This window comes from Canis lupus, chromosome 3 (assembly GCF_048164855.1).
Source record: "Canis lupus baileyi chromosome 3, mCanLup2.hap1, whole genome shotgun sequence".
NCBI classification, from domain to species: domain Eukaryota; kingdom Metazoa; phylum Chordata; class Mammalia; order Carnivora; family Canidae; genus Canis; species Canis lupus.
Window position 1 is genome coordinate 64,752,722 of NC_132840.1, and position 25,460 is coordinate 64,778,181.

The 25,460-nt window shown below is 44.7% G+C and overlaps 2 protein-coding genes across 6 annotated transcripts in view; one reads left to right on the forward strand and one right to left on the reverse strand.

The window, feature by feature from the left end:
• The first annotated feature begins 36 nt into the window (after window positions 1–36).
• On the forward strand, window positions 37–19,712 carry ACAT1 (acetyl-CoA acetyltransferase 1). Of its 3 annotated transcripts, none has more exons than XM_072821842.1 (12): window positions 37–194; window positions 7,869–7,916; window positions 9,355–9,472; window positions 9,742–9,837; window positions 10,065–10,165; window positions 13,015–13,158; window positions 13,415–13,565; window positions 14,322–14,417; window positions 15,694–15,807; window positions 17,249–17,313; window positions 18,893–19,050; window positions 19,415–19,712. In XM_072821842.1, the coding sequence occupies exons 1-12, from the start codon at window positions 123–125 to the stop codon at window positions 19,533–19,535; spliced, it is 1,284 nt and encodes a 427-aa protein (XP_072677943.1). In that variant the 5' UTR covers window positions 37–122; the 3' UTR covers window positions 19,536–19,712. The 3 variants fall into 3 exon arrangements, with proteins under 3 accessions (XP_072677943.1, XP_072677942.1, XP_072677944.1); XM_072821841.1 differs by lacking the exon at window positions 37–194 and adding an exon at window positions 399–832; XM_072821843.1 differs by lacking the exon at window positions 37–194 and adding an exon at window positions 399–664.
• A 1,028-nt stretch (window positions 19,713–20,740) lies between these two features.
• The window catches only part of NPAT (nuclear protein, coactivator of histone transcription), a 62,778-nt gene continuing 58,058 nt past the window's right edge, over window positions 20,741–25,460 (reverse strand). Inside the window, exons 18-20 of one of the 3 annotated variants that reach the window (XR_012028582.1) lie at window positions 22,603–22,715; window positions 21,742–21,898; window positions 20,741–21,503 (exon numbers count right to left, since the gene is read on the reverse strand). The gene's annotated coding sequence lies outside the window, so the exon portion shown is untranslated. Of the gene's footprint in view, window positions 21,504–21,741; window positions 21,899–22,591; window positions 22,716–25,460 lie in introns of all 3 variants that reach the window. The other 2 variants (XR_012028583.1, XR_012028584.1) reach the window with 2 other exon arrangements.

Consider the following 25,460-nt stretch of genomic DNA (forward strand, 5'->3'; position numbering starts at 1 on the left):
CGCGCCGTCGCCGTCCGCGGCTGCTATTGGAGGAGGGGGCGGGGCGGGGCCTCGGGGCGGGGCCTTGGCTGCGCGCGCCGGCGCTTTCCGCCCTCTGAGGCTTGTCTCCGCGCCCTTCGGTCATGGCTGTGCTGGCGGCCCTTCTGCGCGGTGGCGCCTGCGGGCGCAGCCCCCTGCTCCGGAGGCCGCTGCAGGTGAGGGGGGCCAGGGCCCAGGCCGCGGCTTGCCGGCCCCCGCCTGGGAGAGCCCCTGCCTGCGGCGCACGGGGCCCCCGGCTTAGGCCTCGGGACCCGCGCCCGGGCAGCCCACCGACGCGGCGCACGCGCACGCGCACGCGCACGACGCGCCGCCACCTGGCTCCTGTGCGTCCCCGGCGTCGGCGGGGTCTCCGCCGCTTCCGCACGCCTTGGCGAGGGTTGCGCGGAGCCGGGCCCGGCCCTGCTTGACCGCGGCCTGGGCCGTACCGCCGCACTGGGCTTTCTCCGAAATGTGCTTGTGTTCTTGCAGCGGGCTCCATCGCGCCTGCTGGGCTGAGGCCCTAAGGGAGAATGGACATACGCACCTGCTCTGGTGCCGCTGCACACTTAGGGGGAGAGTGAGCGGCTCCGCCCCACTCCAGGAGCAGACTGTATCCTATGGCGTTACGGCCTGAGGGCGCCCTGAGGTGTGCTTCCCCCTCGCCCTTCTCGTCCTGTGTTTAGGGAACCGGGTGCGAGGGCCTTGAGAAGGGCAGTGTCAAAGCATGGGAACCTGCATCTTGGATTTACCACCTGGCAAAACCTCGGGAGTAGTAGAGAACGCCAGGGCGCGGCTGGTGAGGCGAGTTTGCCAGGTTGGTTTGGGCCGGGCATTTTGAAATCCAGCCATTGTTGCAAGACTTTGGGCTCGACCCAAGTCAGGGCAGACGGTTGATGTTTTGGGTTTTGTCATAACCAGAAGTCGGGGAGGATGGAAGTGCGGGAAAGAAACATTGTTCTGGCGTGAAGTAACCAGAGCTGTGTGCTGAGGGTATAAAGGGGAGCAGCGTTATGCAGGAGATTTGTGAAAGAATAAATGTAGAACTTGACAAGCAGGGAGTGGATGTGAGGAGCCAAGGGAGAAGGAAGACTCTAAAAATAATCCTGGGGCGGTGGGGGGTAGTAGCCCTGGTGGTGCAGCGGTTTAGCGCCGCCTGCAGCCCAGGGTGTGATCCTGGAGACCCGGGATCGAGTCCTGCGTCGGGCTCCCTGCGTGGGGCCTGCTTCTCCCTCTGCCTGGGTCTCTGCCTCTCTCTCTCTCTGTGTGTCTCTATGAATAAATAAATAAATAAAATCTTAAAAAACATTAAAAATAATCCTGGGTGAGTGAGCTAAGAGAGAAGTCAGGAGGCGGGGTTTACAGGAAAGAGTTCTTTTTCCACCTGTAACCTAGTGGCAGAGGGGAAGTGCCGGGAAATGTACCCGGATCAGTTCTTGATCAGCAGATTTGTTATTTCATGTACTGATTTGGGAAGTCAGGAAAAATGTAGTTAGGTTAACCTGGGTTTCAACCAGTGTTGACCAGGCCTATTAGGCGAACTCAATTCTCTTAAAAAAAACAAAAACAAAAAAACAAAAAACCAAAACAGATACAGAACCCTCTTTTTAAAAAGGTTTTATTTATTTATTCATGAAAGACACAGAGAGGCAGAGACATGGAGGGAGAAGCAGACTCCCTCTGGGGAGCCTGAAGTGGGACTCGATCCTAGGACCCCAGATCACACCCTGAGCCAAAGGCAGACACTCAACTGCTGAGCCACCCCAGAATCCTTGTAATTTATAGTTTAATTAAGATCTTACGGTCAGGGATCCCTGGGTGGCGCAGCGGTTTAGCGCCTGCCTTTGGCCCAGGGCGTGATTCTGGAGACCCGGATCGAATCCCACGTCGGGCTCCCGGTACATGGAGCCTGCTTCTCCCTCTGCCTATGTCTCTGCCTCTCTCTCTCTCTCTCTCTCTCTCTCTCTGTGACTATCATAAATAAATTAAAAAAAAAAAAGATCTTACGATCAAGCACATATTGCTTAGTAGAATGGAGCTGTAGGTTTTACAGTGTATGATTTATGGTGCTCATTTTTTTGAATTCTAGAATCAGCATTGGTCATTATTTGAAATAAGCAATTGTTTACTGGAAACCTGTTGTAACAAGATTTTCAATAGTTAGTGCCAGTTTGTTGAATGGAACTTGACCTTCACCCATTACACTGGCTCTTTGATGTTTACCTTCAAATACAAAGTTTCCCTTTTGGTTAGCAAAGTAATGAACTAATTTATCAGAGCTTGCCTTTCCCAGCTGTAACCACTTTTTTTTCTTTTTTAATATCCTTTCTTTTTAAGCCTCTGGAATTAGACTTCTGTGCCCCTCATTTGAAGAGTACCCGTGGTTTTTTTCTTTCCTCTTGACCTTACACTGCATTTGATACTATTGACCATCCCCCCCCTTGAAACACCTGTTTCGCTGTTTTTGACTCCAAATTATTGTTTTAATACTCAGACTTTAAAATACTTCCCTGCAATTTGCCAGTCCTCAGCCCGTTTGCTGCCAGATTCCTTTCCCTCTGTGCGTGTTGCTGTGGGGCTGACCCTTGCAGGCGCAAACATCACAGCGTCTATCAGCTGGTTTCTGGATGGGAGATTGTAAGGGAGAAGCCAGGATAATTTTTTTCTGTCTGCTCTTAGATGGTATTTCTGATCCTGTCTGTGGCTCCTTTGATTCTTACTTCTGCAAGGTGAGCCTGACCTCTTGGCTTTGGTAACCTCCTGCTTCCCTGTGTCCCAACACCCTATGTGTGCTAATGCGTTCCTGTTGCTAATCTGTACTGCCTGCCTCTGTTGTTCATAGCTTTTCTATCATCTGTATATTTAATCTCTGCATTAAATTATATTTCAAGTAGAATGGTTTTTATTTTCCCGGTTGGATCCTGATGGATACCCTCACTGTTTTGCTTCCTTCTCATTCCCTTTCACCCTGTGGATTTTTGCACCTCAGTCCTTATACCAGCCAGTATAGAGTTGTGGCAAGCCAGCAGGTAGTGATAGCGATCTGATGTGGAAGGTGCCAGAGATAGCCTGGAGGTTAGAATCTGTTGACTTTAATGACTGATTGGCTAAAAGGGGCTTAGTGAGAAGGAGTTGGGTATAATCTGGGGGCCTTGGCCTGCTGTTTAGATGGGTAGTAATGGTTTTCAGAGGAACAGATGTGGCAGCAGAAAGTGATGAGTTGTATTTTGGCCTTGAGTTTGGAGTTGCCAGTTTGATCACTAAGAACTGGAGGAAATTGAGATTTGGGAATCAGCAGTGCAGATGAGAATGGCATCCATGGGCATTGACGAGCTCACCGACAGCGGGTGGGGAGGGCTTGGCGTGAGGCCCTTGGGAGACGCAGCGTCAGGACAGTCTGGGTGCGTAGAACACAAAGGTGAGTGAAGAGAGGATGGTGTCATGGAAGAAAAGCCGGGGGATGTAGTGTCTTCTGAAAAGCCAGGGGAGGTGAGATTTTCAACAAGATACTACAAATTGGGCAGCTTTAAACAACAAAAATGTTTCAACAATGTTCTGGAGGCCAGGAAATCTGAAATCATGGTGTTGGCAGGACCCCACACCCTCCGAATCCTGGAGGGAAATCCCCCCCCCTTGCCTCGTCCTTGCTTCTGGTGCTTTGCTGGCGGTCTTTGGGAGTTCCTTGGTTTGGAGATGTCGTTCCTGCGCTCCATCTGCACGTGGCAATCTCCCCCGTCTTCTCTTCATCTTTCTTCTGTGCTTCTCTTTCTTTCTCGGTGTTAAAACTTTATCTTTTTGGGGCATTTGGGTGGCTCAGTGGGTTAAGCGTCTACCTTTGGCTCCGGTCAGGATCTCAGGGCACTGGGATGAAGTGCCCTGCCACTCCCCCTGCTTGTTTTCTCTCTTTCTCTCTGTGTCAAATAAATAAAATCTTAAATTTTTCCCCCCTCTTTTGATAAGGACATCAGTCATCCTGGATTAAGCCACCCTGATGACCTCATCTTGATTCCTACTCTAGAGACCAATTTATAAATAAAATTATATCCTAAGGCACTGTGGGTTAGGACGTCAAATTGCTTTCTTCTCCTTACCTGTAAACTATGAATGTTGGGGGCCGCTGGCTGGTTCTGCCTGACCGCACGCTGCAAACCCACGCCTGGCTGCTGCCCCTGTGCTCCTCCCCGGGCTCCTCCCTGCGTCTGCCCGGCCGGCCCCCTGCCCTGTGCTCTGTGCACAGTCTTCCTCGGTGGCAGAGCCCTGGCTGGCTTGTCATTGCCCAAACCACTACACAGACTCCTGCTCGTGGGGCCCCACTGGCTGTGCTCCTCGCCCCGTGTCCTCCTCCCTCTGTCCTCACCACCCTGTGTCCTCCAACCGCCCCCCGTGTCCTCCTCGCCCCGAGTCCTCCTCCCCTGAGTTCTCCTCCCCCGTGTCGTCCTCCCTCTGTCCTCACCGCCCCGAGTCCTCCTCCCCGTATCCTCCTTCCCCCCCGTGTCCTCCTCGCCTCGAGTCCTCCTCCCCCGTGTCCTCCTTGCCCTGAGTCCTCCTCCCGTGTCCTCCTTGTCCCGTGTCCTCCCATGTGTCCTTACCCCCCGTGTCCTCCTTGCCCTGAGTCTTCACTGCCCCGTGTCCTCCCCTGGTGTCCTCCCCTGTGTCCTCGCCCCGAGTCCTCACTGCCCCAAGTCCTCCTCCCCTGAGTTCTCCTCCCCCATGTCCTCCTTGCCCTGAGTCCTCCTCCCATGTCCTCCTTGCCCCGTGTCCTCCCCTGTGTCCTCCTACCCGTGTCCTCCTTCCCCCCGTGTCCTCCTTGTCCCGTGTCCTCCTCCCCCATGTCCTCCTCGCCCCGAGTCCTCCTCCCATGTCCTCCTCGCCCCGAGTCCTCCTCCCATGTCCTCCTTGCCCCGTGTCCTCCTCCCCCATGTCCTCCTTGCCCTGAGTCCTCCTCCCATGTCCTCCTTGCCCCGTGTCCTCCCCTGTGTCCTCCTCCCCGTGTCCTCCTTCCCCCCGTGTCCTCCTTGTCCCGTGTCCTCCTCCCCCATGTCCTCCTCGCCCCGAGTCCTCCTCCCATGTCCTCCTTGCCCCGTGTCCTCCTCCCCCATGTCCTCCTTGCCCTGAGTCCTCCTCCCATGCCCTCCTTGCCCCGTGTCCTCCCACGTGTCCTCACTGCCCCGTGTCCTCCTCGCCCCGAGTCCTCACTGCCCTGTGTCCTCCCCTGGTGTCCTCGCCCCGAGTCCTCACCGCCCCGTGTCCTCCTCCCCCGGTGTCCTCCTCCCCTGTGTCCTCCTCGCCCCGTGTCCTCCTCACCCCGTGTCCTCCTCACCCCGTGTCCTTCTCCCCCGTGTCCTTCTCCCCCGAGTCCTCCTCCCCGTGTCCTCCTCGCCCCATGTCTTCCCATGTGTCCCATGTGTCCTGACCGCCCCGTGTCCTCCTCCCATGTCCTTCCCGCCCCATGTCTTCCCCCGCCGGGTCCTCCCCATGTGCCAGGTGTGTCTGTCAGGGCCTCAGTTGCGCCCTTCCAGATGCCCCAGGGCTGCCCTTAGCACGCCGGAGCCGTTCCTGACCCCGGCTCCTGACCCCCGTGTGGAGAGGCCCTCCCTGGTAGCTCTGCGGCCCTTTCTCTGCCTCACGAAGCCCTGACCCTCCATGTGATGCTGTTCTTCACGCTTGTTGGCGAGCGTCAGATTTTGTTCAAATATTTGTTCCGTATCTGCCGCCGTCCCGGGGAGAGCGACCGTGAGTAACCACTGTCTCTTCTCGGAGACAGGTGTGGAGACAGGTCACCGGGTCACAAAAGTGCATATTCTGGAAAGCGCCAGCGAGCGCCCAGGCTGCCGTGGAGGCTGCCGGGCGGGTGAGCTTCCTGGGGCCCTGGTGCGGCCCAGCCCAGCCGCCCCGACCCCGCTGGTCGTGTTGGGCCGCTGCCTACGAGGACGCTCCGTGCCCGCGGCCTGCCCGACCCGGCGTTTCCTCTGCTCCGGGGATCCTCAGGCAGCCCGGCTGGGGCGGGCCGTGAGCGAGGAAGGGCAGCCCTGCTCCCGGGAAGCAGGAGCTCAGTGGAGGTCGGGAGAAGGAGAGAGGGACAGAGACCGAGCCGCGCTGTTCACGCTGTTCACGCTGTTCACGCTGCGGGAGGTGAGCCTGCAGAAGGGAGGAGGGAGGCAGACGTGCCCGTGCCCGGGCTGGCGGGCTGGCTGGTCGCATGGTCGCGGACAACACCGAGGGAAGGGCTCCTTAGCGCCTCTGCGTGAACAAGGAGAACAAGGATGGGCTGTTCCTGGCGCATCTGGGGTGGGGGGGATGGGGACCGGGCTGAGGAGGGAGCGGACTCACAGAGCAAGAGTGAGGTGAGTTTGGGAAGAAGTTAGGAGCAGGTTGTTGTGGAATAAAGGAAAGGGTATGGGTGTCATTCCGGGAGCGATGGAAAGCCACCGAAGGACTGACCAGGGCAGTGATGAGATTTGATTGATGTTTTAAAAACTGGATAGACCGCGGATCAGCGTCAAGTGGCTGTGACACTAGCAGGAGAGGTGGCTGGGCTTCCGAGGCTGTGGTGGAGATGGAGCAGGGAGGGAGGTGGCGGCTGTTTGGATGCAGAGTTGGCAGCGTCTGCCCTAGAGTACCTGGTCTCAGGGCAGATGGAGAGCGAGTCCTAGGATTGTGGCTTATGCGCCCCGTGTCCTCCCTGTGTCCTCACCCCCGTGTCCTCGCTGGTGGTAGTGCGGCGCTCCGAGGTGGGACGTACCGGGGAGAGGATGTACCCAGGATCACGCCCTGGGCTGAAGGTGGTGCTAAACTGCTGAGCCACCTGGGCTGCCCATTATAGCAGAATTGTTGATATCAGCTTTCTACATAAAAGTGACTCTGTCATTTTAACACTGGAAAAACGATTGTCTGAAATTCTGTGCTCCTCCCGCCCCAGTAAAACATTCTGTCTCCAAGCTGCCATATGCATGTATCCGTTCTCATCTACTCACTTTACAAAGCAGTTCGGGGAGGATACCTTGTGGTGGTTGTGGTTCTCTCTCTGCTGTAGCTTCTCTGTCACATCTGTGTTCTTTTTGTACTCTTCTAAGTTGAAGCTTTAACTGGTTGTTTGCACTAAGACCAACTTTTAGATATTTGTAGGCTGCTGATTGCTTTGAGATACAATTGGCCATTGATAACTATCAACGAGATTAGGTTCTAAATACGAGTGGTCATATTTGAATATTTATTAAGCTTTCTGACTTCAGAGGATAAAAAAATTAATTTTTCATTCTGTGAATTGTCCAGTTTGAGATCAGTCAGGTCTCTGAACTGTGACTTGTATTATCTCTACTTGTTCTTGGCATTTATTTCTAAGAGCAGTGTGGAAAGAATTGAGATGTAGGGGCAAGTTACTTGCAGTTTTCTTTCTTAAAAAATAACATATTTGGTAATACAGACCATATTTATATGAGGTGGGTTTGCTTCAGATGAATCAGATCCATTCGTTAGAAGTAGATGAAGGAAATAGCAAGTTTTATTTAAATATTTTTTGAGCAATAAGGACATTTTCTTGGGGTAGTCTAAAATAAATGTAGAACTTACAATTTAACTTAAAACTACATTTTATAAAACTTTAAAAAGGCTTAAGGATTTTAAACTTTATGAAGTTATCAGAAGTTAAAACAAAATTTGCAGTGAGGAGCTAATCAGAAAAGTATATTCCAAAACAGTGATTTTTTTTTTTAATGATTATAACAGAGACATATGCTGTGAAGAACGTGGAAATAAAAATATAAGGAAGCAGAAAGAAATCACCGGAACTCCACCACTGAGAGATGTAAATTAGAATTTTTTATGTTGTAACTTTACAAATCTTTACATTACAGGCAGTCAGATACGTGGAGCGAAGTTACGTGTCAAAACCCACTTTGAATGTAAGTATGTTTAAATTGTGCTTTAAAATTTCAAGAATTTAAAGAGAAGTATAGTCTTAAAAATGTATATTCTTATATGTGCATAGATATGGGGTCCCCCTGGGATGCTGTGGGGTTAGAATGGCTCACTGTTGAAATCCTAAATTAAACTCCCAAATGCCAGTGAAGAGATCTCTGTCTGGCGTCCTGCTCAGTTTCTGCTGCTGCTTGCCAGTGTCTCCTGCAGAACAAACTTCTAACTGTGCGGTATCCTTCTTGACATTCCGGGACCCTCATCATTGGGTGTAGGACACTGCAGAGGCCACGTGGAAGATACTAGGAGGAAGGGGCCAGTCCAGGCTGGGGATAAGACAGGGAGGACCGTTGTCTGTTTCTGGGTGCTTTCTTAGGGCTGCCCTGGATCCTATGGGTCCCTTGGATGACTTAGTAATAGCCTTCTGTCAGAATGGAAGGAGCAGCTCTCATATTTATCTCTGAGCTTAGTAGGAGAATGTGGAAGGCAAGTGTGAGAGAGTTGTTAAAATGAGAGTTTGATGCTGTTTACGAGAGCTTTTGTCTGCTTCTTTTTAAAGTTCATATTGCTGTTATTAATCATTTAAGAAACAGTGGCTCCACATGTCCTTTTAAGGGGTGCTGCCCCACGCAGTATGTGGGCCTGGGCTCCTCGCCCAGAGTTGCCTTCGGGAAGGATGTCGTTTGGTTGGGGTTGTTGACTGAGCAGTGAACACGGGTCAAGTGATCATGTCTTATATTTTCACTGCAGAGTAGAAGTGAAATTTCAGCTTCTACTTTTAAACCGCCTGAGGACAGTTGGGAAGGATCTAGGTGTATTTTAGAGTTGGTTTGTCTGAGGTTTTCTGTTGGATCTGAAATCATAACGCAGCACCAGTGAGCTGATGAGTCTTCCTGCTGCTCCCATAGTGAGATTAATCTTCATGGAGTAAATGGTCATTCATCAAGATGTCTGTGTCTTAGGTAATAACGTGGTTCCTCCCCCTTCTTCATGCTCCACTTGGCCATGGTCAGCGTCTGTGGTAACCCAGTGCTGACACAGTCTGTGTCTGTCACTCGCCTTCATCTTGTCACGTAGACATGTCATCATCTCATATGGCCCTTGCCAGGGCGAGTCCAGCACACAATGTTGAGAGACCACATTCTCATAGCTTGTGTTACAGCATATTGTTATAACTTCTGTTTGATGAGTTACTGCCGCTGGTCTTCTGAGCCTGGCTTCATTTTGGGTGTGTATGTGTAGAGAAGACAAACTATGGCGTTCAGTTCTCTCTGCGGTTTCTTGCACCCATTGGGCGTCTCCGAACATATTCCCCAGGGATAAGCTTGGGGGACTACTATGTATCTGAATTATGTGTATTTAATGAAAGATGGGTTGGATACAATATTTAAATGTAATGAGTTTTACTGACTTCTGTCTTGCCAGGAGGTGGTCATAGTAAGTGCTGCAAGAACACCCATTGGATCCTTTTTGGGCAGCCTTTCCTCCCTGCCGGCCACTAAACTTGGTTCCATTGCAATTCAGGGAGTCATTGAAAAGGCAGGTCAGTAGCTACTTTGCTTTTCTGGCTTGTTGTTGTTGTTTGTTATACTTGTTTTGCACTTATTATATATATAACACTTAGAGACACTCAGTGCCTGTATTTCTAAACTTCCTTGTAAAGAAATCCTTGTATTATGTTTAGGATGAAACTCAAAGCTGACAAGAAGAAACTGTTCCTGCTGTGTAATATCATGTACCTTATTAGATAATCACTAATTACATTTAAATTGAATAAAACATGGAAACGCGGTTTTGTTTTTGTAATCAAAGGGATTCCAAAAGAAGAAGTGAAGGAAGCCTACATGGGGAATGTCCTACAAGGAGGCGAGGGACAGGCCCCAACGAGGCAAGCGGCGCTGGGCGCAGGTACTGGGGATACATCTTTGCTTTTATATGTAAAATGTTTGGGAGAGCAAAATGGAGGCTGTTCAGCTTAAATACAATGTTAAATGCATAACATGATGCAGACTGAAATTGGCGGGAGTGAGGATGTTGTGATTAGAGGCTGACCTGCTCTGTTGTACTAATCTACATCCTAGAGTTGTGTTTGAAGAGTATCTTCGCTTTTCCGGACTGACTTGTGTTGGTTTTAGGCTTACCTATTTCTACCCCGTGCACCACTGTAAACAAAGTCTGTGCCTCCGGAATGAAGGCCATCATGATGGCCTCTCAGAGTCTCATGTGTGGGCATCAGGTAAGAAGAACTTCTTTCCCATATTATAACTAAAATAATACACAGTGTTAAAGACACACTAAAAATCTGAGAGCATTTGTGCTTTAGAAGTGATAATCTTTCTCCTCAGTGCAGCTGCTGTGTTGTTTCTGATGGTCAGGAGTGTCTGAGTTTCTTCTGTTGGGGAGGAGGCCAAATGTTAGCTTGTCTTGGTTAGAGAATCGTTTTGGTCTTCAGGTGACCCTTTATTTGGTCTTTTCTGAGATTCTGGGAGACTCAAAACAAATTTTGTATTTGCCAGAAGAGTGTTCATCATAGATAAGAATAAGGCTGACCCTGAAATTCGATGACTGACCGCGTCCAGACATGATGACCTATCTAAGCACCCATGTTCATTTGTTAGATCGTGCTTTCCACTGGCTTCGATGATTCACTCTCATCTTGGCCTGAGGTCAAGCAGGAGGTGGCTGCTCACTCAGCATGTATGTGCTGTGGTGTGAGGAGAGCAGATGCAGATTCACGGACTGAGAGTTGATCAGACCCAAGCCCTTCCTTTCTCACTTGGGTGGAGTGAGGCTGAGACACTGCTGACAGTTACAGGGTTGAAATGAGAAAACAGGTGTCTTCATCCCCATCTGGTGCCTTCTCGCCTCTCAGGGGTATGCTGCACGAGGGCCTGGGGTGGGGTGTATGCAGGTTACTGCTCATGCACACCTGAACCACAGCGAAGTGTGCCACTGCTCTCACTCCTCCCCTGCTTTGTTTCCAGGTATAAGGCAAGGCAGAGGGGGAAAGGAGAGAGTGCTATCTGGCTAATGTGGCCCATGCTTTATTATAAACCATGTATGCACATGCAGATACTGACATGCTACAGAAAAGTATAAAAGGAGTAAGTCTTCTTTAGCCTCACTGTCCATCACTCTCTTGTGTGTTCTGCCACTAAGAACAGAGAAACTTTGGGCAAGTTGCTTGAGCCCTGTACCTCATTTAATGTCTGGGAAGTCTTTCTACATCAGCACGGAGGTTAGTGTTGTACTGAGTTGAACCACGATAGCTTATAATGTGGGCCTGACTGAATAGACGTCTGGTTATCTCCCCTTCACTGTTTTCAGTAATGCTGTCATGCATACCTCTATTCTTCTGTCTTTGTAAATACTTCTAAATACTTGACCAAAAAGTCTAAAGCAGGACAGTGTAGTGGTAAGAACACCAAGTCTAGAGCCAGACTAGTGGGAAATCCTCCCTCTGCCCCATGAGCTGAGCACCTGCCATGTGACGTTCCCTGGACACTAGTGGACAAAATGTTAAAATCTCATCGTGTACAAATTGATCTGTTGGAAAAATAACTAAGGAGAACTTGAGTCAGAAGATCTTCAGATTATATTTTCAAATGCTTTCCATAAAAGTGGTACCAGTTGCACACTTAGTAAATGTTGGGAGCTTGTTTATACAGAGGGTAACACCACCATGGGATGTTACTAAGCCCTTGTCACAACAGCGAGTGGAAATCAGTGGAGATTGTTTACAGGTTGGAAAAGTGAGAAGGACAGTTTTGGCTCAGTTGATTTATTGTGATTTTTCTAGCAAATGCTATTTGCACTACATTGAAATGCTTTCGGCTGGTATTTATTTGCATGTATACAATTACCTGACTTACAGGAAAACTAAGAATAAATATTTTGAATATTTAATTACCTTTTATTTTGGAAAGTGGCCATTTTTATTTTGTGTTGAAGAATAATTGCTACCTTATTTTCTGTAACTTATTATTGCCATCATCTCCAGGAAATATTCAGTATTTTACATGAGAACTAATTGAGAATCTCCTGATTTCAAAACCAGCAAAATATTTAGGTTTCTTTGGTAATTGTATTGGTCTTAATTCCTGATTAAAGGCTGTGAGAAAAAACTTGCCTTTAATGCTAAATGTTTTACATTAAACTATTTGTTTTAAATTAGCTCTTCTATGCAAATTCCTTTTGTTGGTTTGTGCTCACAGGTTAATTGGTTAATACTCATTAAATGTCTGTATATGCCAGGCCCTAGTGACAAAATCAACGTGACAAGGTTTCTAGCCTTAAAAGGAGCTCTCTGGTAACAAGAGACGTACAGATAGAGCTCTAGGGCAGTGCCGGAGTGCTAATAAAAGTGTTACTCAGTAATTGGGGAACAAAAAAGAAGGAAGGGCAAGTGTTCCAAGAAGATGCAAGTGTTCAGGGAAAGCGCACAGTGGCCACGTTTTGGTTAGTTTTAGTGGAAATAACAGGTGTTTCACATATTGGTGGATGGGTCAAAGTGCGCAGGGGTGTGTGAGTATAGCAGAGGTCGTGGATGACCTGACTGGAAGGAGAGAGAAGCCTTCTGTGAGAAGGCCGAGGAGTCCTCCAAGGAGGGGAATGAGGAGGCTGAACATCCCAGCAAAAATGACTTGCGTGTGTGTGTAGACGCTGCTGGGGTGGAAGCAAGGATGCATGTCAGATGATCATGTAGGAGGTTGCCACAAGGGTCTGGGAAAAGGTGGTCAAGAGTATCTCCACCAAAGAAGTAGGAATATTTCTGCAAACACAAATACTTGTCATCTTTTAGAAGACATTAAATGTTTAGCAGTGTTGAGTGCCACTAAGGGTTAGAAGAACATCAGGAAATGGTCAGTCCTACATGAAGGATCCTGGAATCTCAGAAATACTTGATTCTTAATTATCATTACAGATTTTAGAGACCATTTCTTTTCATCAGGATCAAAGAGGGTACTTCCAGTATTTGCCATGTAACAGATGAATGAAGTCCAGACACTTGTTTGTGATAGCTGGGTAGTGGGTATACTGGCTTACAAGCTTGTTTGAATTGACATGGTTTTTGTTGTTGAGCAGGATGTGATGGTGGCAGGTGGGATGGAGAGCATGTCCAATGTCCCCTACGTCATGAGCAGAGGAGCCACCCCATATGGTGGTGTAAAGCTTGAAGATTTGATTGTAAAAGATGGACTCACTGATGTCTACAATAAAATCCATATGGTAATTACTGATTTTTAAGGAGAAATGCCCTCCAGTAAACAATCCTGCTTGATTTTATTTGCCTTTGAAATACCAACTTCTAGGCTAACTCAAGTATCTAAAGATGAAACATGAGTGAAAAATGACCTAGTACAGAAAGAGTTGTATTTTAAGAAACTGTTTAACTACTTACCACTATTTTACATTACGCACGTTAATAGGTATTTTATAAGTTATGCAAAGTAAATTGTATTTTAAGGATTCCAACTTTTTTCAGGGAAACTGTGCTGAGAACACTGCGAAGAAGATGAACATTACACGGGAAGAGCAGGACACGTATGCGCTGAGCTCCTACACCAGGAGTAAAGCGGCGTGGGAGGCGGGAAGATTTGGAAGTGAAGTGATCCCGGTCACAGTCACAACCAAAGGTAGAGGGATGATGCTCCAAAACAGATTTTAATTTTTAGACTTCACAGGTTGCTAAAAATTTTGCTTTAAATTAGTTCATTTTTATCTTTGTTCAATTGAAGACAAAGATACTTTTGCTTATGGTTCATATAGGGAAATGCTAAGTTAGAATTCAGTTCAACCCAATGTAATACCAGCTTCCAACTCAACTGCAAGTTCCACTAAGAATGTTTTCAGTTTGAGAAATGGAATGGAAATCTGATATAAGCAACAGACAGTTTATTAGCCTTTTAAGTGAGAGAGAGAGTGGCTAGGGCACCTCCCAGAACTAAGGCTGTGTGGCAGGAAGCAGCAGCATGGGGGCTCCAGGGATGGGACCTGGGTACCCCTTGCTGCATGCTCTGAGCCTGTCTCCATCTACAGTGGCCCCTGCAGTGCTCAGAGTAGGAGCTCTTTGTACCCACTCCAGCAGAATCCACAATCTCAATGGTCTCATTCCCATTGAGAAATGTTGACTAGGTTCCGAATGGTGGGATGCCCTGCTGTCGGGAAAATGGATGGGATCTGTGATCAAAGAAGGGGGAAGAGCAGAGGATGGGATGTGGCCGAATCAAAGATTTAAACTGTGTTAAACTACTTAATAAACTTTTTAAGGTCACTAACAGAGATTATAGGTGATAGATTCTAGAGCAGGGTTTACTTGGGATGGTGAGTGGTGCATCCTTGTGTGGGAGTGTCTCACTGAGTGGTGATAACTTAAAACACTTGTGTTGTAGGCAAACCAGATGTACTGGTGACAGAAGATGAAGAATATAAACGTGTTGACTTTAGCAAAGTTCCAAAGCTAAAGACAGTTTTCCAGAAAGAAAATGGTTAGTATGAAGAAATGAAGCATGACAAAAAATGAAGTTATACCATCTCTGGTCTTGGAACTGCCTAAGGATTTTAAAACAGCAACTCTAGAAAACATCCAGATGTTATTTAACATTTTCAGTATGTCAGGCTCATGTGAGAATAACATATCCAAAAATATTTAAAGTTGTTTAATACCTTCAATAATATAAATTCTAGGGAAGAGATTATAGGATGAATATAGAATTGTTTTTCATATGTAATTCATATTGAAAGTTTGTGAAATGAGGTGTTTATACATTAAATCCCTATCAGATTCTTTTTTAAAAAAAAAGATTTTGAGAGCAAATGAACGAGCAAGAGAGCATGAGCAGGAGGAGGGGCAGAGGGAGAAACAGACTCCCCACTGAGCAGGGAGCCCAGCTCAGGCCAGCTCAATCCTGGACCTGAACCCAAGGCAGATGCTTACCGGACTGAGCCACCCAGGTGCCCCCTGTAAGATTCTTGAGGAATAAGGTGACAGCAGTGTTGTCATTGTTTTATTTCCAGTGTCTGGCATATAGTAAGTCCTAAGTAACTAACTGTTAGATGCTATCATAAATGGGATTCCAGTGTTCTCAATTAATGCTTCTGAAATCCTTGAGGTGGTCCTCAATTTCCTTTTAAAATTGGCTGTATACAGTTGTGATAATAATCCAAAGTTACTCTTCTGCCTTTCCTGATTTGAATTTCTAAATACCAACTATAGGGATGGATCAGTATTTTTTCAAGCATCATATTAAGTTTTTTTTTTTTTTTTCAAAAGTTTACTTGTAGCTGCAACTTGGGTCTTGGTTTTAATTTTATAAAAGCTTAGTTGACATAATTTACATACTGTAAAATTTAAAATGTATAGTTTAATGATTTTTAGTATTCTTGACATTTAACTTCCAGTGACTGTAGAGAAGAACCTGATTATGATGCGGTATCTGCTCTATTGTGGATAAGCAAAGTTAGACTCGGTGGAAGAAAAATAAGGAACTGGTCTTTATCTTTGAAGACTTGTAAATCAGCATTTACCTACTGCCATCATGCATGTGTTTCTGGGTTAGCTTTGAACAATCTGTTAGAAAACTAATACAAGATGGACTTTTATAGTTGTATTATATATAGTTAGCTACATGTATGTTTCCTGAAAGCAGTAATTACCTCCATATGTATTGGTCATTTTTCATGCACAAAGCAGTAATTTAAGTTGAACCAAATGAATTCAGTGTGAAAGTATGCTTTTGACTTCATGCTCGCTGCTGCTTTCAGGCACAGTAACAGCTGCCAACGCAAGCACGCTGAATGATGGTGCTGCAGCTGTGGTGCTGATGACTGCAGATGCAGCCAGGAGGCTCAAGGTGAAACCGCTGGCAAGAGTAGCAGGTAGAAAATGTTTGAAACTTGTTTCTTCCTAAACCTCTTTAAGCTTCCTGAAATGGAGTTTCTCTGCTGGTAATGTGCAATGTTGAAGTTGGCTACTTACTATCTAGAGGTTGTACTGTGTGACAGAATGTAACAAATAGATATTTTGAGATAGAAGCTCCTTTAGTATTTGTTATAATTCATTTTACAGAAGAGTAAGCTTTAAGAATCTTTTCCTGTTCTGTATGATGAGTAGGAGCATATCAGGTACATGTTTTACCCTGGCATGGAGGGAAAAGGTAGCCAGGTAAATTAAGAATATGAAATTGAGGGTATAGGAAGAGGAAATCTAGGTATTTTTGCATTTATCCATGTGACCTTACTCTCAATCTCCTTAAATATTTTTAGCTGTAGTATCTTCCTGGTTTTCTTAATGACTTATAGTTTTGTTACTTTTAAAAGCCTTACAACTTTATATTTTAAAAAAAATTTGAGAGAAAGGGGAAGAGAGACAGACTTGCTGCCAAGTGTGGAACCCGTGCAATCCCATTACCTTGGGATCAAGACCTGAGTTGAAAGTCAGACATGTTATTAACCTCCTGAGCCACACAGGCACCCCTTCATTTTTTTTTTAAATTTTTATTTATTTATGATAGTCACACAGAGAGAGAGAGAGAGAGAGGCAGAGACGCAGGCAGAGGGAGAAGCAGGCTCCATGCACCGGGAGCCCGACATGGGACTCGATCCCAGGTCTCCAGGATCGCGCCCTGGGCCAAAGGCAGGCGCTAAACCGCTGCACCACCCAGGGATTCCCACCCCTTCATTTTTAGTTGAGATCTTGGGTTTCTTAACCTCAGCATTTCTGGCATTTTGCAACAAATAATTTGTTCCTGAGGCTATTCTACACATTAAAAAAAAAAAAAAGGGATCCCTGGGTGGCGCAGCGGTTTAGCGCCTGCCTTTGGCCCAGGGCGCGATCCTGGAGACCCGGGATCGAATCCCACGTCGGGCTCCCGGTGCATGGAGCCTGCTTCTCCCTCTGCCTGTGTCTCTGCCTCTCTCTCTCTCTCTGTGACTATCATAAATAAAAATTAAAAAAAAAAAAATCCTCCCAAGATTTTATTAGGGAGGGAGAAGTAGGCTTCTTGCTGACTCAGGAGCCCAAGTTGGGGATCATGACCTGAACTGAACCCACCAAGGTGTGCCCTCAGCCTCTACACCTTGGATGCTGCATTAAGTGGAATTGTGTCCCGGGAGACAAATTCTCCCAACCTCCTACTTATGAAAATCAATGGTGTAGATGATGGATCTAATTTTATAAAGTTTAGAATCTTAGAAAAGGAACAAATACATTTACATCTACTGGGATTTGGAAGCTTGCAGTTTTGCATATTATATATAACAACTGTTAGATATCACTTGCAGAAGATTTTAATGATCTTTTTTTTTTTTTAAAATAAAGCATTTGCTGATGCTGCTGTGGAACCTATTGATTTTCCAGTTGCACCTGCGTATGCTGTACCTAAGGTGAGAACAAAGTGAGGGGCCGTACTCTGTCACTGTCATGCCAGCTTCTGGTGTGCGGATGGCAAAGCTGTAGGGTTTAGGTGTTGAATTTTCATCTGCTGAAGCCTAGAGATAGCTTGGTATCAAATCTTCCCATTTTTTTTTTTTTTTAAGATTTATTTATTTGAGAGAGAGAGAGAACACGAGTGGAGGGAGGAGCAGAGGGAGCAGCAGACTCTCTGCTGAGCAGGGAGCCCAACCTGGGGCTTGATCCCAGAACCCTGAGGTCATGACCTGAACTGAAGGCAGATGCTTAATCCACTAAGCCACCTAGGTGCCCCCAAATAGATTAACTAATGAAAACATTTTGAGCAACCTACCAACTACTGCTTCAGTGGAACAGATAAAAAGTACATTTTGAAGAACACCTACATCCTCCAGGCTGGCACTTGGTCTCTAAGGGAAGTTGCTTCAGAGTCACAGGAGACAGAGCTGAAGACATGATTTCAGCAAGGAGAGGGCCTTGCCCTGGGAGGGACCTTCTGAGACCAGCATCCAGCAGAGCAGAAAGCAGTGAGGAATACCAGGAAAGAGGATCAGAAGGGAGCAGAATCACCCAGTTTCTGAGGGAGATGTGCAGTTCTGAAGGCAGAGTTCCAATCCTGCCTCTGGCTGGACTGAGAGCCAGAGAAGTTGCCACTTGGGGCACCCTGTTCTGTCTTTTGCAGTTGGAGCTGTGCAGCTTAGAAAGCTGAGCCTGCTGGAGGCAGAGAGGAAGCGGGGGGGGGGGGGGGGGCGAGGAAGAGTTTTGGGTTAATTTTATGGTTGCTCACAACAATAATTTCTAAAGAAAAAAGACAGTAACAATATTATAGATAATCTCATAAGGATAATAACCATTAGCCCCATAACACCCTTCTGCACAGCTGAGGAACTGTCAGCTAACAGAATAAAAGACCTGAGATAATTTGTAATGAAGATATAATAGCTAAGAATGTCTGTGCTCATATAACCCCACAGCAACTTTTGTAAAGGATAAGCTTAGGAGGTATGGAAAAAACATACTAAGAGTAGAAACTAATACACCTCTCTCATTTGACAGATCAAAAATCTACAACTAAGCAACACAGTCAAGTAATCTTAAGGCTATCAAGTTAAAACCCCCAAACAGATAATCCATGGAAGGTTCAAGAAAATCTAGTTCTTTCTGTTGTAGCAAAATAGAAGTACATTCTATGGTCACAGTGCAGTAAGATGAGAAATGAAAATCAGAAAATAAAAGGCTCTTCTTCCTGGAAACTAAGAAACTCCATATTTAAATATCTCTTGCCACGGGACACCTGGGTGGCTCAGCAGTTAAGTTTCTGCCTTTGGCTCAGGTTGTAATCCCAGGGTCCTGGGATCGAGTCCCACATCAGGCTCCCTGCATGGAGCCTGCTTCTCCCTCTGCCTATGTCTCTGCCTCTCTGTGTCTCTCATTATTCATAAATCTTTAAAAAAAAAAAAAATCTCTTGCCTCAAGGAGAAATAGAAACCCAAATTGCAGAATTCCAAGAAAACAATGAAAATAAGTTTTGACTATTGTTAAAAAAAATTTTAGGTTCTTAGAGATGCAGGACTGAAGAAAGAGGACATTACGATGTGGGAAGTAAACGAAGCCTTTAGCCTGGTTGTACTAGCAAACATCAAAATGCTGGACCTGGACCCCCAAAAAGTAAACATGAATGGAGGAGCTGTTTCTCTGGGACATCCGATTGGGTAGGTAGACATCAATAGCTCTGTCCAGGCTCCTGGATACCTAATTGTGGTTTTGTCTGAACCTTAACTATTTCATGCTAACGCCTGTTACTCTTGGTGGAACTGGCTTCCTTCCCACCTGTCCTTGAAAGGCAAACACCACTTCTGATAGGATCTAACACTGAACACAGAGCTGCCGCATTTGTTACCCAATAACTAACACTATTTTAAGATTAAAATCTATGCTTTGGCTTTTTAAAAAGCTGTAACTTCTTGCATGTCTCCTACATTTAAGGAGTTAAATTCTGTAAGTTAATTTGGGTTTGCAACATGTTTTGGTTAGGTATTCTGTAATTTATTAACACAAATGCTTTCTTAATCTTAGGATGTCTGGAGCCAGGATTGTCGTTCACTTGGTTCATGCCTTGAAGCAGGGAGAATATGGTCTTGCAAGTATTTGCAATGGAGGAGGAGGTGCTTCTGCCCTGTTGATCCAGAAGCTGTAGACAACTTGTGTCATCCAAAGCACAACAATACTACATGGATTCTGTAATCATTATGACTGACCACCTGGGTCAGGTTATTCAATCTGTTTCATTTTCTATTTTTTTCTAATATTTTTATAAGCAGATAAGATCAGCTCTCAAACCTTCTGAAATTATAAGTTTTTCTTCCTGTTTTAAGTCTCTTGTAATCTTTAGAAGTTCAAAATGTTATATATAGCTAATTTAGGTTGAGTAGACTCTTTAAAGTGTTTGCTACAAATAGGACATACCCATGTGCTCAGGGCTAGAGGGGGAACCATTTCTCAGAACACTGGCAGGCAGTGTTTGGGGGTTTGGCCTCTGGTTACTAGAGCAGCACAGAGAGAAAAAGTTAGGGTGGGGGGACTGCTCAACTGAATGGATTTATACAATGAAGAGACTTCTGTAACAGGACAGAATGCAGCACAAGTATCCAACTGCATTTCATCTGGGGAACCCACATGGTTGGCAGGCGCTGCGTCCACAAGTTCTGGGCAAATGATTCTTGTGGATCCTTATCTTAGAAGGAACAAAATGTGACAATATAAGGAAAAAAATAATGTTAAGATTCAGACAGAATACTTAAAAAATCTGTATGGTAATCACAGCTAATACTTGTAGCTCATTCACTAAGTATTGTCCTAGAGACTTTTAATCTGTATGGAGTCCTTTGGGCCTTGTAAGAACTCAAGAAGGTGGGCACTATTCCTTCCTCTCAGGTACAAGTGAGGACACTGAGGCACAGGGTAGGGGGACTACAATGCCAAGTTGCTTGGTAAGTAGCCGAGCTGTGTCCGATCCATGCAGTCCCACTGCTGCTGTGCTCAGTAAGCTTCCGCCCTGACTGGGATAGGAGGTGGGTAAGACACATGAAGGAAACCCAAAATACATTAGAATACTTCACTGAAGACAAACAGAAGTAACTGTGACATGGGAAAGCTCTCTGACAATTCTGGGAGAGTAAAACAAATATAGAACCAATTAATAAATGGTATTTCTTAAAAAGAAAAACAACACATGGTACTCCTAAGGATTAATTATAGTAGAAAAACTCTGAAGGCCTTACTTATTTCATTAGCAAAATTAATATATGTGCTGCCAAAGCGAGCACTTCATTAGCAAAATTAATGAACAGAATCCTAAGATTCTGGAGAAAACATCTAGGTAGAAAAATGGGTGACCACATCTTTATTTCTGTTTTATTAAATATTAGAAGACAGGTGATCAACATCTATATATTTTTAATGAAACAAATATACTAGCAATATCTAGGCATGCAAGAGCTTATTAGATAAAATGCTCTAATGTTTCCTCCAAAAATGACCAAGTTTATTACCAGCACATGGAAAGAATCAAAATTATGAATTTAAGGATGTAAAAATTTCTTAATTTTTAAATTTAAAGTACTGGCTGGGGAGGAAGGAAATATAGTGTGTATATATATATATATATGTATATATATATATATGTTTTTACCCCTATTTTACTGACTAAAGACAAATGCTGTTAGAATATATAAATGAATTCTACAATAAATTAGAATAGAAAATAAAAGGTGAAAAAGTCCATTATAAAGTAAAAAGAGAAGGTTAGCATGTATCACGAATTACTTAGTCAAGCCAGAAAGTGTTAAAATAGGACAGGAACTATTTTATTAAAAAAGTTATAGAACCTGAAGACAAGGAGAAAAAAGAAAGTAGTGGTCTTTATGGAGGACGACAGAATTGATCATGTATGTAGGAGTGGGCTGTGATCCTCCCTAGAGACTGGGAAGCCAGCAGATCCCACCTCTGTCTTCTCACTTGAACCTGTTAAAAATGGCCAATATCTTCCCAGAAATAGCTTGTATATACATCTGGTGCCTTACCTTTTGTAGCTGCCTCCCAAAGATTGGGTCCCTGGACCTGGCTTTGATAAGCAACAGGGCTTGCACTCCTGGATCCCAAAGAACTGTAGCAGAGAAGCGATTATCACTGGAGGCAGGAGCCCACCCCCACCCACCCCACCCCCGCTCCCCAACTCCCAGTTCCAGTGCAGAGGCAGCTGGCAACAAGTCTGCTGTCTACTTTCTCTCCGGAAAGGCCATAAGTATGAACCTTCCCAGCTGCTGCCCGACAGTCCTGCCTGCATCGAGGGGAGATGCTAACTGCAGTTCTCTCCTCTGGGACAGTCCCAGGTATTGGCATACCCTAGGATCCAGTGAAAACCAGGCAGCAGGGGCAATCACAGAAGATTAACAGACGACAAAGACCTTCAGCTGGCTCTCAGAGGAGGCTCATCTCCACACTATGTGACTCTGTCAAGGCCATGAGATGTGGCAGTTTTATCTAATGGGCAGAAACCACCTAGGAGAGTCAAGGAAAATGAAGACAGAGGGATTTGTCTAGAGAAAAGAACAAAGATTAAACTTAACTAGACCTTAATGAGACAGATATAACTTATTTATCTGACAAAAAACAGCCATAAAGATGCTCACTGGGTTAGGAGAACAATATGAACAAGGGGAGACTTTCAAAAAAGAAAATATAAAAGGACTAAAGAGAAATCAGAGCTGAAGAATATAGTAATTGAGCTGAAAACATAAGGAGGAGACAGACTTTACCACGTGGAAGAAAAGAACAGTGAAATCAGGGTGGTGAATCTAATCTGATCAGAAGAGACAGAAGGAAGGTGACTCAAAGCACTTACGTGACAACATCAAGTGGACAAATACTTGCATTATTGGGGTTCCAGAAGAAGACAGAGGGGGCACAGAGCTTATTCAAAGAAATAATGGCTAAAACTTTAACCTTAGGAGACAAATCAAGATTTGGGGCGCCCAGAGTTCCAAAAAAGATGAATCACACAGCCCCACACTATAATTAGTCAAAAGCTAAAGCCAAGCAAAGAATCTTAGAAGCAGAAAGAGGAAAAATGACTTGTTACCTATACAAGGCACACAAACCCTGTAAAACTAGTGGAGTTTCAGCAAACTCTGAAGGCCCGAAGAGACAGGAGGATATATTCAAGGTGCTCAAAGGAAAAAAACAAATGCTAACCAATAATTTACCCAGCAAAGTTGTCCTTCAGATTTGAATGAAAGTTTTCCAGACAAGCAAGAGCTGAAGGAGTTCATCACCACCAGGCCAGTCTTATAAGAAATGTTAAGGGGACTTCTTCAACCTGAAAGGAAAGAATGCTTATCAGTAACAAGGAGATGAAAGTGTCAGCATCCCAGGCAAAGACAAATACATGGTCAAGTTCAAAACAGTCGAATGTAATGGTGGTGGGCAATGGGCAAATCACTTACAATTCTAGTATGAAAGTTAAAAGACAAAAATATTAAAAATAACTACAAAAATTTTCAATGGATGTATTGAAGGTAAAAACATATAAATTGTGACATCAAAACCAGTGTGGCAAGGGAGTGTGAAAGTGTGGTTTTTGTATGCATTTGAAGTTAGTTATAGTTTAAAATAGACTTATAAATTGTCTTCTCTGAGCCTCATGGTAACCACAAAACAAACACCTATGATAGATACACAAAAGATAGACAAGAATCTAAGGATGCCAACCACAAAAAGATCAAATCACAGAGAACAAGAGATGAAAAAGGAAACAAAGGAATTACAAAGCAGCCAGAGAATTATCAAAATGGCCATAAAAGTCCATACCTGTAAACAATAACTTTAAATACAAATGAACAAAATTCTCCAATCAAAAGACACAGGGTACCAGAATGGAGAAATAAAGACAGACTTTACTGTGTGTTGCTTGCAGGAGACTCACTTCTGCTTCAAGGACATACAGACAGAAAGTGAAGGGTTTCTAGTGTATGGGGGCCAAAGAAAGTAGGGTACCTACATTTGCATTGGGCAAAATAGGCTTTAAGACAAAAACTATGTAAGATGTAAAGGAGGTGGGAGGCAATCCAACAGGAGGTTGAACAATTTCAAATATATACACACTGAACATAGGCGGATAACACTACTGTAGGGGACTTATGTTCCATATTCAACAATGGAGAGATCCTCCACACAGAAGATCAAAAGGAAACACTGGACTTGAATAACCCATTAGACCAGATGGACTTGGATATTTACAGAACATCCCATCCAACAGCAGCAGAGTACACATTCTTCTCAAGTGCACAAGGGACAGCATCCAGGACAGATCACAGGTTAGGCCACAAAAGAAATTTTACTAAGTTTAAGGTGATTGAAATCTTATCCAGAGTCTTTTCTAACAGTGGTATAAAACTGGAAATCAATTACAAGAAGAAAAAATGGAAAATTCACAAATATATGGAGGTTAAAAAACATGCTACTGAATAATCAATGGGTCAGAGAAGAAATCAAAGGAGAAGGACAAAAAATCTTGACATGGGTGCCTGGCTGGGTCAGTCTGCAGAGCATATGACTCCTGATCTCAGGGGCTCATTGAGTTTGAGCCGTGTGCTGGGTACAGAGATTACTTAAAAATAAAATCTTAAAAAAATGTGGACACACACAATATGGACACAAATGAAAACGGAAATACTACATACCAGAACTATGGGATGCAGTAAAAGCAATTAAAATAGGGAGGTTCACGGTGATAAATGTTCACATTAGGAATCAAAGACACTAACACAAACACACTAACTACACCTCCAGGAACTAGGAAAGGAAGAACAAACAAGCCCTAAGTTAATAGAAGGACATGAAATAGAGACTAAAAGGACAATATTAAAGATCAACAGAGTTAAGAGCTGATTTTTTTTTCTTCAAAGATTTATTTATTCATTCAGAGAGAGGAAAGAGAGGGGCAGAGACACAGGCGGAGGGAGAAGCAGGCTCCATGCAGGAAGCCCGATGTGGGACTTGATCCCAGGTCTCCAGGATCACACCCCAGGCTGCAGGCGGTGCTAAACTGCTGCGCCACCGGGGCTGCCCTGATTTTTTGTTTTGAAAGGCAAAAACACAAAAACCATTAGTTAGACTTACCAAGAATGAGAGAACTCCCTTTGACAGCACATATACTAAAATCAGAACAAAAATAAGAGAACTCAAGTAAGTAAAAGTATAAATGAAGGAGGAAACATTACATGAATACCACACAAAGACACAGGACAATGAGATTACACTGAATTACCAACAAATTAGAAAACCCAGAAGAAATGGATAAATTTCTAGAAACATACAATCTACCAAGATTGAATCACGAAAAAACAGAACATCTGAACAGACCAAGTAATAGTAAGGACACTGAATCAGTAATCACAACCTCACAATGAAGTGTAGGACCAGACAGCCTCACTTGGTTAATTCCATCAAACATGTAAACAGAAGAGGAGGGAACACTTCTAAGATCAATTTATGAGGACAGCATACCCTGATACCAAAACTGCGCAAGGACACTACAAGAAAGAAAAGTCCTACAGGCTAGTATCCCTGATGGGGACAGCTGCAAAAGCCTGAACAACATATTAGCAAACCAAAATCTACAGCACATTAATATATCATGTAACAAAATAAAATGTAAAAATCACATCATTTCTGTAGATGGAGAAAAAACATTTGACAAAATTAAATCTATTCATGATAGCAACTCCCAACATACAGGATTATAGAAAAAATGTACCTCAACAAAATAAAGGTCATCTATGATAAGCCCCAACAGCTAACATACTTTCAATAACAGGTGAAAAGCTGAAGGTGTTCCCCCTAAGATCAAGAATAAGGCAACAATACCCACTTTCACCAATAAAGTGGAAGTCCTAGCCAAAGCATTAGGCAAGAAAAAGAGATAAAAAGCATCTAAATAAGAAAGGAAATAAAACTGTCTCTACTTGCAGATGATATAATACAATATATAAAACACCCTAACGTCTTGACCAACAAAATGTTAAAGCTAATAAATGAATTTGGTAAAGTTGTAGGACATAAG